The 12,312-nt window shown below is 36.4% G+C and overlaps 1 protein-coding gene across 2 annotated transcripts in view; it reads left to right on the forward strand.

Annotated features, from left to right (window-relative positions):
* Positions 1 to 12,312, forward strand: part of LOC149155570 (stromal processing peptidase, chloroplastic-like) — a 308,857-nt gene that overhangs the window by 103,575 nt on the left and 192,970 nt on the right. For both annotated transcript variants that reach the window (XM_089445727.1, XM_089445728.1), the window contains exons 6-8: positions 9,991 to 10,098; positions 10,409 to 10,597; positions 10,774 to 11,076. In XM_089445727.1, coding sequence (XP_089301853.1) covers positions 9,991 to 10,098; positions 10,409 to 10,597; positions 10,774 to 11,076 — 600 coding nt within the window. The remainder of the gene's footprint in view (positions 1 to 9,990; positions 10,099 to 10,408; positions 10,598 to 10,773; positions 11,077 to 12,312) is intronic.

Genomic DNA, 12,312 nt, shown 5'->3' on the forward strand with positions numbered 1-12,312 from the left:
AAAGCTAGAGATGAATTCTTAAGAGTCAAACTGTGATGTGCGAAGGTCTGTTCTGAGATGCTAATATACAGTGCCATCCAAAGTCAACAAATTGTGCCATCCGAAATCAACATACTGAGCCATGCGAAGTTACTGTACTGTGCCATCCAAAAGACAGAAGTGCCATGCCATCCAAGAGAGAGAATCACTATGCTTATGCGAGAACTGACCCGACCGAGTAGTTACGGATCTAGCCGAGTCGGCCAAGTCATGCTATAACTCAGCTGGGTTAGTCATAACTCGGCCGACCGAACCGAATTTTCTGCTGGGTTGAAATTTTTTTTCCAGCTTGGACCAACTCGGCCGAGTCGGTTCCGAGCCGGCCGGATCTTAAAACAATGGTGGTGTCACATGCTTGAAGGAGACTCTTTGATAGTGCCTTTGCATAGGAGGGGACTTGTCTTTTCTTGGAGGTTACTTCTTTGACTCTTATACATAATGTCACATACCCTTAAGGTCTTTAACATAATTCTTTTGACCTTTTGATTTACCTATAGCACTTTAACATGTGCTAGACCTACTTCAATGAGAAAGAAACTCATTGACATATCTTATAAAAATAATATTTCTTTTCTTGAATAAATACAAATATCAAAAGTACATTTATGAAGACCAAACCGAGTTACATTTCCTTCAACAAGGTGAATTACATCTATCTCCTTCGGTCGATATAGCCAAGTCCCTTTGGTATGCAACTCCTTCTGGCTTCTAAGGAGAAGATCTATCCAATCCTATAATTTCCTTGGGACTTTCACCTCTTGTCGACCTAGCCAAGTCCTTCTTGCTTTAGAGGTGAATGTATCCTATGATTTGCCCTTGTAATTGCCTTGGGCCATTCACCTTTCTGGTCAAAGTCCTTTATGACCTAGTCAAGTCCTTCTGACAGCTAAGTCCTTTTGGCTTCAAAGGTGGATGTATCCATCTCCCCTTGTCAAAGTCCTATATGACCCAACCAAAGTCCTTTATGGCTTCAGGAGATGGTCTTCCTAGTCCTACAAAGACCTCATCGTTTCATTCCGATAAGGGAGATATTCATACTAAGCTCGTCTTTGAAGTATGTCCATAATCTGCTCATATGTGGAAATGTACTAGAGCTCATCTGCTCCTTTTTGCATCATGTCTTTGATGTCATGACCCGACCATGCCATTCTGGGTTTTGAATCAACACTGCTTCATGATTTTCGATACTAGTTGTGATATACTCTGCATCTGCCTGAATCTGTATATTCTTGTAGCCCTACTTCACCTCTTGAGACATACCTCAAACCACTTCCAACTATACAACACAAGTACCACATTTTTCGCTGCCATCCACTGTACATGCCTCAACTCAACCATAAATTGGTTCAAGTTGCTCACTGCATAGTAAATGTTTGGCCTCGTGTTAACTAGGTATATCAAGGATCCAAGCAACAATTTGTGAGATTCACCAAATCTAAATCTCCAATCGCAAGAAATAATGTATCTGGTCAGAATCATTCTTTTCAATCTCCAAGGGAAACTCCTGACCCTGAAGCAGGTCTTCTTGTGGTAGTCCTAGCTGCTCCCTCTATCATGGAAGGAAATCTTCCTGCCACTACTGCTCCCTCTATCATGTAGGCAAGTCCTTCTGCCATTGCTGTTTCCTTTGTCACGTAGGCAAGTCCTTCTGCCACTCCTGCTCCTTCTGGACTAGAAGCTCTTCTGGTACGATCTTGGATGTCTTGTCAATTTGTACAATGTTCCTTCTCAAACATCAAACATTCTTGTTGAGTCTAAGCTCGAGTCCAAGAATTCGACCATCTAGTAACGGGGGCAAACATCTTTTCGTAGTCCATTCCCTCTTTTTGGGAGAACCCTTTTGTCACAAACTTCTGTATGTTGTATAAATCGTTACATTAGTAGTTACCACAATGCACCCATTCTTCCCTCCATTCAAGAGCACATGAAAGAAAAATCATAACCAAGCAAAATACAAAGGACAAGAGGTTGAACATAAAGTAAAATAATAAAAATGATCAAAGGAAAAAATATGAGGTACTTATCTCTTGATCAAGAAGGAAACTACTGAGGGTTGTAGGAAATCTCCACTCCCTCTTGATCCTTGCCTCCTTGCAAAAAGCAATGAAGTCAATCTGCAATCTCATCAAGCTTGGATTTCTTTGGCTTCTTTCGAGATGGATGCTCATTCACATACTTTCCTTTATTTTACTTGCATGATCTTTTACAGGCTAGGGTTTCTTCTCTTTCCGGATTAAGCTTAGCAGGCCATTCATCAAACTATCTAACCATGCTAAAAGTTTCAGTATTAGGCTAGCATTAATGCCAAGTCTTCCCTTGGATCTCCCACTTGCATTCAATACTCCATGTCTTGTTTTGTTTATTGCAAGATAGCTCTTCATCAATGCTGTGACACCTTCCCCTTTAACTCTGCTATAGCATCTTGATGATCCAAGATTCTCTTTGCAAGACTGAGAGGTCGCATAAGCCATTTTCTTAGCAACCTTTTACCAAATCCCATTAGACAGTGATCTATCTGTGCTAAAAGAGTTTACGAAGAGCTGCCATCTTAGTTATTCTGAAGAATCTCAAGGTTCTCCAAGGCTGCTCCAAATGCAGAGAGAGCAAGCTGTTTGCAATTTTCCGGTGCACGCTGATCTTGTCCAAGGACCTAGGATGGTATTTATTCACCCACAACATTTTGCTCTTATTCTTGTGGGACAACCACTTTTCTATATTTCAAAGTATCGCTGAAAACCAAAGAGCAAACAAGGGCAGGGCCAGGGAATGACAATGTTGGAGTAGTAAACAATGAAACCTCTGCAGTGAGGGTTGGGTTTTGGCTGGAGGAATTAGAAGAACTTGTATCTTAATGTTACATATCAAGAGCATATAAAATAGTTCATCGGGAGACCCAAGTTTTTCTGACCCCTTGATCACAAAAAATTAATACAAATTGCAAATTTGGGAGCAATCACGAGTGAGAATGGTGTAGCCAATGAACATTCTGGTATCTGCTGCAATCACGCAATAATTGGCACTAGCTATAGCAATACATGTTCCTCCGTTGTCATACAAACTCCATGTCATTTGGTGCTGTTTGATGCCTTTCGTAATAGCTATTTATAATGCAAAATGGAGCTTAGAGTATGAGGAATTGGAGCATAAATAGACGGAAATACACAAAACTCAAACGAGAAAATGAAGAATCGAGCTGAACCAACTCAAAATCCAACGAGAAATCTGTGTCTTTTATTTATGATGTCTCCTTCTTGACTGCAGTAGCCTTGCGACCTCCAACCCTGAAAAACAGAACAATACACGACCATTCCAAAACAAAACTCCACATCGGCCTCCTATAACACATCCCTGCTGCGTCTCCTTGAGCACAAAACTTCTTTACTCGGCCTCCTCTAGCTTGCTGCGACAAGGTCACTTTAGCTCCTTTCTCCACAAATGAATGGCTGCTCCTCTAACAAGGTTCTGATTCCATGTTGATTTTTTCTATAATAAACACAGTAGAAACCAATTTTCTGATCTGATAATTACTTCTAATGATCTTCAATTAATTGTCCTTGTGCCACATATATCATTAAACAATTATACATAGAAAATCTCAACTGTAATGCAATGAAAACAATAGAAATAAATAAGATCATAAAGAGACAATGATGCACAATAGAGACAACATATTTTCCCTGGGAAACCTAAACCTGGGAGAAAACCCATCAATTCTTCAACAAGGTTTACAATAAAATGTTTACAAACCTGTGCCACAAAACCAATTCTAAACCTTAGCCATTTCATCCTTTTTCTGCTCCCACAAGTGTCTTCGATATAAGAGAGATGATTATTAAATTTCTATTACTAGTCAGATTTTTTCTTTCATGACAATTTAATTTATCCCCAGTTTATTATTTATTTACTCAAATAATAACTAAATCATAGAAACATAAAATCACTTGTATCTTTAGCTTCTAGAATTAAAATACGCAGTGGAAATAAACCAGAGACATCAATCACACATTGCAAAAATTAATTAACCCACAAACAATTTTGCCTGTCGTTTCATTATTTGGAAAACTTGGATTTTTCGACCCATTGAAATACGAGAAATACAATTTGTATCCTTCAACTTGGCTCCCTGAAAATGAATTCGGCCTAGGTAAATCAGCCTCCAGATCGGATTGATTTGAAGAAATCGGACTTCGGCAATCAGATCTGCGTCCTCCAGTAACTCGATTTGCGCCCTCCCACTAATACACATTGGAAAATCCCCAACACTCTAGAAACTCAGCCTCCTCTAGACAAACTTGATCTCCTTCCAGCATTTCGGCCCTACAATCTCCTCCAACTTGGCCCTCTTGGATTTGCACAAACCCACTTGCACTTCTCCTTTGTGCACTAGTCACTGAGGCACTTGCACTGCAGAGAAAATTGCTCTCTCTCGTGATGACTTTCTCAGACACTTGTGCTCTTCATTGTGTCTTCACTTCCATCGCTAGCCTCCATTTAAAATCTTCATTGAGTCCAAATCTCTAATGCCATTCTCCTCTCTAGAAGCATCTTGAATCTTCCTTCTTGAAACATCTTGAAGATCAACGGTTGAGAATATTTCTAAGACACTTAAATATTTAAATTATTTATCCTTAGAAAATAACCCAATAGTCCAGAATAATTAATTGACTTTAATTTTTGTACTTTTCTTAACTTAGGAAAGAAGACATAAATCAGTGAAAGAGGCAGATAATCTCTTCCACATGCTAAGACACAACATTTGCCACATAATCTATCCTTTTGGTGGGCATCCACTTCAATCTTGTCCATAAATTTCCTTGCCCTAATTGTTTGCCCTAAGGGGAACCCTAGTTTGGTTTTGCTTCAACTTAGGGGCTTCTTTGAAGGTTTCATGAGCCTTGGACTTGCTAATATACATTGTTGGAAACATTTTCTCCTAGCCTTGACCTTTGGTTACTCCAACACTCAACAAATCACACAAACCCTAGGCCTTGTGCCTCATCAAATAGGCTTCTGTCAAGAAAGCGAATTGCCTGCTATCGGATCCTTGAACCTTAATCGTGACTTTCTTGTAGAAATCCTCATTGTGTCACCTCATACCCTAACCTTAGAATACCAATTAGGTGACCTTCACACATATTGAGACTCCTCCCGTTAGTGAGAATCCATAAAGAGCAGGCGGTTTTGGTTGTGTTAACAATGGAACACTACCCCATTATTGTCACTTGGTCTAGTTCTAGCTTTTTAGAATACCCCTCTCCAAGGTCTACTAGATTTTGTGGCAACAAGCACAACCAATCTTAATTACATACACGCACACACAAATTTCTACACAATCAAATAAATTCTTCATTAATCATAATCATAACCTACTTGAGCTCCCTTCAAGGGAAAATAGCAAATTGAGTAATTTACAAACAACAAATTTGGATTTGATCCAACTGATCAACCCCCAACCTTATTTGATTTGGATCTCCTTGTTGCACTCTTGCAACTTCCTCGGACTGGTCACACTTGAGTGGTAGTTCTCCACTCAATCTCTAAGATCTCCTCTCAAGTCATGTTCTCACTATGCAATGTGTTTTTCTCCTCTCTTAAGCCTTGCTTTTATAACTTGTCATTGAGTAAAATCCCTTAACCTATTCTCCATAGTGATTGACGATTGAGATTAGATTATGACTCACTTGAGATCAACGATGGATATTAAAGCATAAGTTACTAAAATAAATACTTTACTTTTCCTTCATTTCTTTAGCTCAATAGCCAACATAATTAATTATGTGCTTTTCCTAAGTTAGACTTAGGCTAAATTACAAAAGCAACTAACTTAATACCTGAGCAAGTATCCTAAAGAGATTTTAGGTGACTTCAAGATGCCTAGACACTTAAGCTTGTGTAGAAGTACCTTCCCAAGCTACAAACAACAACATTGAACTCTTACGACAATGTTTCTGTGCCCTTACCCAAAGATGTGGATAAAGGATGGAAAGGCAATGGTGATAATGACAATCCACTGAATGAATGGAAGTGAATATCAGGGATAGATGGAAATAGACAAGTATGGATTACATTTGGCATGCTATATCAACCAATGCCTCCTATTCGTGCTCTTCATGGATAGTGGAAATAAAAGGCCCTAGGGGAGGTCACATTGGAGTAGGGGCAAAGGAAAATCTCCAAGGTACAATGAAGAGCGTTCAATCATCCAACTTAACCTGTGATCCATATTAGTATGCCCTTAACATTAATCAACAATACATGATTACAAGAATGGATACCGTACCTTCCAACAGATGATCCACATTCCTTCAGGAAGTATGCTAGAAGGGAGAGAGCACTGACCGAAGCATAGGTGGAGAGCTATGTGTTGAATTATGTAACTAGCTTCGGTCTTCATAATATCTCATTTTATGTAATTAATGTAAAAGAGAAAGTAAATTATTATTTTTATTTTATAAGCATGGGTTTCATGCTCTAGGTCAATTTGTTTTAGGTCAAAGCACCCAATGTGTGCTTCTAGGTTATGTCATCAAGTCAAGAAGTCAAAAGAGTTGTTGTCATATGTAATAAACCATATTGGGCATTTTATGTCAAGTCAAAGAAATTAGTTTTGAGTTATACGTGTCAAAATATCCCTCCAAGACCAAGTCGGCCTGCAGAGAAGAAGTCGGCCCAATATAGGGCTATTCGTACTCCAAGAAAGCCTATATATAAGAAGCATTCAACCTCATTTGAAGAAGACCATCCAAGGAAGTTCGATCATTAGAAGAAAAAGAAAAAGGGCAAGCGAAGGTCAAGGAAAAACTAGAAGACAAGAAGTAAAATCGAAAATCTGAATTTTTTGTGTCTATTTCCCTCACACGCGTGAATAATAAGCTAGGGTTTTTGCAGAAACAAGACACTACGATTAACATTGGAAGAAGCATGATCCATTTTTTAACATACAGACAAATTTAAATTGATAAATCTGAAATTAGTATGTGACAAATGGTTCACTCTTCATGTGAATCTTACTAATTCCTCTGCAAAATTCACAAATATTGAACTCCGGGAGAATGTTTCATTTTTGATCTATAATGGTTCACAATTTTTTGCCCTTTTTGTTTTGAAATTTTCAACATTCATAAACAAATTTTTTTGCAAGAAACTTTCGACATGTTCTGGAGTTTGTTTTAGCTTTTTTAAATAAAAGTGAATGGGCAAAAGGTGAAATTAATTTGGTCTCACAAATATTCATTTTAAGCTAGGTTTTTGTAATCGACCATCAATGGTTTAACTTAGGTTGACCTTTAGGGATTTGCCCCTTGGCTAGGGTAGCTTAGTTTCCTTAGTCTGAAGAGTGGGGCAAGGCTACTGAGGTTACAGTGGGTAGCTTTCCTGTAGTGCCTCTAGGCTCTTGTGAGTTTGAGCAGTAACACCTATTATAACTGTTTTGATATTAAGTAAAGTGAGAATTTTCTGATATACATTTTGTGATACAATTTTAAGGGTTAAGGATTAAACACTTTTTCAAAGCAAACAAAAGGCTGGAGTGGTTAGATGAATCCAGGTTGAATACAATAGCTTGATGCGAAATAACACCATGGAGTTGGTGGAATTACCAAAAGTGAGCTGGTAATCTCATACAAATGCATTTATAGAACCAAATATAAAGGTGATATAGCATTGGTAAGAATGAGGCAAAACTGGTTGCCAAAGGGCTCAACAAGCACAGATTGTTTAATGAGACATTCACCCTAATGGGCAAGCTAATCAGGTTAGTACCATTTCCTGAATCACAGTTCAGTTGGGAAATTCATTAGAGGAATATTTGGATCAGATAAGATAATTTTATTAACATCCACAAATGACTGAGAAAAAGGTCAATGTGACTAGAAAATACAATCGGGCATCCATGGACCATGGAAGTGTCACTTTCCAGGGCACTCCTAATAAGAAAACAAAAAATAGCTAAATAAAGAAAAGTGCATGCTTTAAGCAGGACAAAAGTGCGAACCCTAGAAAGGGCACAAAGTTCTAACAAAACTCAAAGTTGGAGGCAGAAGCAGAAGTGGAACAGGTGGAGGATGGAGAAGAAGCAACTCTGTCATCCTCTGTTACTGTGCAGTGGCTGATGCAAAAGCCTTATGTTGTTCAGAGTACCTTCTTGAATGGAGTTCATGTTGAAGAGGTTCAAATGTGGCAACCGTAAAGTTTGATTGTCCAAGGTAAAGAAAGATGCGGTTGCTGTCTCATGATGATTGTCCTGCAGAACACATTCTTTTGATTTTATTTCTTTATGTATATGTGGAATATCAATCCAAAGGAAAACTATTGGCCTATGGCATATTCTTTCATATGGATTTTATGATTGGGATTACTGCGTTGTGCAAAGGACACTTCAAATCATTTTCTGTTATATGTTATCTCAGCTATCTATTATGTCAAGTAGAGAAGTTATGGATGATTACTCTTCATGGAAGTAAACGTATCTTATAGTAATTAAAATTTCAAATGGTATATATGAAGAAATTTAGGAGGAGAGATGCCTTTGGGTAAAATACCATAACCCAGCATGGGCAGGCAGGGGTGTTATCTTTATCTCTAATCCCAAGTTCAAACTTAGAGATTCAGTCTGGCACTACTCATAACGGTCAGCTGATAACTGGATGCCGAAAGTTCCCTCATATGATGAAGGGTGGATTCATTACTGAAGGTAGCATGCCACCTTTGAACACAAAGGATAGGCCTATACAGTGTCACAGGGTTCGTCGAACCTATAGGTTGAGGTCCGAAATTTGTCGAATTTAAAAAAAAATCTTAATGTTCGTTTAGGTTCGGTTCCTGCTGCGTGCATTAATTTTATAACGGCATTCATATTGTTATTACCCTAAAGGTTTCGGTTCGAGAAGGTTCGGTTCTTGCTGCTGTGTCCTAACTTGTACAGAATTCCACATAATCGTCCCAATATCCCAGTGAGCTTGTGCGTGATTTCCGAGTCATGGTTCAATTTTGTTTGCTTACGCGTTGACATTATTATAATTTTACAAGCATTATAATATATTGCAGTATCGAAATCTGCGTACATACATTATAATGTGTTAAAAGCATTATATTATAAGGCATCAACATTATTATAATTCTATAAGTATTACAATGAACTGTAGTATTGAACTCAACGTACAGGTATTACAAGCAATACAATATGTTAACACATTACAATGTATTGAACTCAGCTTATATGAGGCATTAGATAGGCTAATGTATATTTATTATTATTATTATAATAATAATAAATATAAGTTAACATAATTTAAAAATTATATATTTTTACAAGAATTATTATTAATATATTTTAAATCATATTACATTAATGAAATTAGGGTATTGTTATTTTAAATATTATAGAATAATATAACTTATATTTATGAAAAATTATAAATTTATTGATATAGTATATGATAAAAATTATAAATATATATTAATTATAAATAAATATAAAAGATTTATGTAATTTTAATTATTATATATATTTTTAAAATTATATACATGAACGAACCTAATGGCGAACCTCATTCGAACCTCATCGAAAAATTCGAACTCGAATCGAACTTAATTGTAATCGAATTCGAATTCGAACCCGAACCATGTGACATTGGGCCTATAAGGTGAATATGTGAAAAAAGTTCTTCCATGTTGGCTATTCATCCAAATGGCTCCCGAAACCGCACTCTTTCATTAGTGCACAGCAAGGAAGAGGGTTTAAAGCTCTGCTTTTGATGATTTTTTATTTTTTTAACTAACAGGGAAATAAGATTTATTGCACATATTTTTTGGAGTATACTCTTGGGCATATATAAGATTTTGTTTTGCTAATATTATTAATCCAAGTTATGTATGTTCTGAACAACTGAATATCGAAGGTTCGCATATCATTGATTTGTTTTTTAATGTTTTGACTTTCCAATGTTTCAGATCGCTTTCCAGCCTAAATTTCTTTCATCACGGGTTGAGAAAGAGAGGCGGGCTGTTCTTTCAGAGCTTCAAATGATGAACACTATAGAATACAGGGTTGATTGCCAGGTAAACTAACTGCTGGTACAATGGTAATGGTCAAATGTGTTTTCGTTAAAATGATGTTCAATTCTAAAGGTTTTGGAGCGTCTGATGTGCTTAGATTCCTAAATATCTAGGTTTTGATGTTTTAGGATTATATTTTATGGATTTCTATCTGTCTTGTGTAGCTGCACAATCAGTTCTGTGCATTCAAAGATACCCTATATGTGGCTTTCTTCTTTTCCATAAGATCTATTGGAAAGTAGAAATAATTCTCCCTGTTTCAACACTATAAGTATATGAAATTGTATCTAATGATATCGTTTGCTCTTCACAGTTGCTGCAACAACTACATTCAGAAAACAAACTGGGTAGAAGATTTCCGATTGGATTGGAGGAGCAGATTAAAAAATGGGATGTGGAGGCAATTAAAAACTTTCATGAGCGTTGGTACTTCCCTGCTAATGCAACACTATATATTGTGGGAGATATAGATAGTGTTCCAAAGACAGTGTATCACATAGATGTATGTTGCGTCTCTCAAATTTATTGTTTGTTTGCTTAATATTTGAGGTATTTATATGCCTTTAAAAGATGTGATGTATGGTTGAGTAGGCACTTTTTATATAAACAGTGAAAAGTGATTATTTTGCTGCTTCATTCTGATGATGTATATGATGCTTTGTCTTCACCCTTTTACAGGCTGTGTTTGGGCGAACCCCTTCTGGAAGTGAATTCTCTGTTGCACATCCTCCAAATGCATTTGGTACTATGGCCAACTTTCTTGCACCCAAGTTACCAACTGCATTAGCTGGTGCTGTTATTGGTGAAACACCATCTTCTTTAGTAGTAAAACAATCAAAACAGTTAAAAAGGGAAAGACATGCAATAAGGCCACCAGTGAAGCATGAATGGTCTTTACCTGGAGCAGGACGTGAATTCAAGAAGCCATATATTTTTCAGCATGAATTGCTTCAAAACTTTTCTATCCATCTGTTTTGTAAGGTAATTACAACTTAAGCCTCCAACTGTTTCTTGTGTCACTGTGAAACACTCTTTACTGGGCATCCCAATTTGTAACTTAACAATACTGAAAGATGTATACTCTGTGTATGGCTGAAAAACATTTCTGAAATATTGCTATCCCTGGTTTATCTGCTAGAAACTACTGTTTTCACATCCTCCTGATGGTGAATCAAATTCTCTCTCTCTTTCTCTCTCTACACGCACACACAGCAGTAGGCTATAACTTCATTAAACTTTCCCCTCACATTTTGATGCTGTGATTTTGTAAATAATTGCTATTATCCATGTTAGAAAATTTTAAATTTCTACTACTTGCAAGTATGAACATAAAATATGAGTTCAGCGTCTCCATCAACCTATATGTTATTGGAATTTGGCATAAAGGCTACAAAAACCTCAAAGATTTCTTTCTTGACCTTCACAAGTAATTTTTGGCTATGGTCCCTTAGACGCAAAATTTCCTCGTCTTTTCTGTTAATTATTGTTCCAGTTTTGCAAGTTTTTCCTCTCGCTCTGTCATTTGCATCGGTATATCATCTTGACATTCTTCTGCATTAAATAATTTTCCACACTTTGGACAACATAATTCACAATTTATATGAATCTAAGGATATTCAATGCATGTTATACAAAACAGACATTTAGTCCAAAATAATGGTTATTGTGTTGAACTCATTGTGACTTTTTTCATCATTTTCGAATTGGAATCCATTTGTTCGTCGAATATTAATTATTTTGTGTTCGTCAAAGAACTTATTGTTTGTAGATAACCCCCTTTTTTTCTTAATTTGTATAACTGTATGTTTTTTTTTTAATCTTACTGGTTTTTTATTAGTTTTATTTTTGACTGATTTTTTTTATTAATTTTATTTATATATTTTTTTTCAATTTATTTTCCCTTTATATATATATATTTTAACCTTTAATATTTTTTTGACTTTTATTTTTATTTTATTTATTATTATTATTTTTAAATGGCCAAAGGCTTGGCGATAAATGGAGAATCTCCCACTATATAGTGAAATGCTTTGATTACGACGACAATCAAGTTGACGATGAGTTGATGGCCAAAGGTCGGGATTAGCCAACATGGCTCTGATATCAAATAAAACGAACAAAGTTCGTTCTTCAAGTTAAATACTCCAGAAGACTTGGAATATGTAGATCTTCATTGAGATACAAGAATATATATTAAAATGTATGAATAAGAATGAT

This window comes from Pinus tabuliformis, chromosome 9, assembly GCF_031772625.1.
Source record: "Pinus tabuliformis cultivar Carrire ecotype Pingquan chromosome 9, CPIR1, whole genome shotgun sequence".
In the NCBI taxonomy this organism is placed as follows: Eukaryota; Viridiplantae; Streptophyta; class Pinopsida; order Pinales; family Pinaceae; genus Pinus; species Pinus tabuliformis.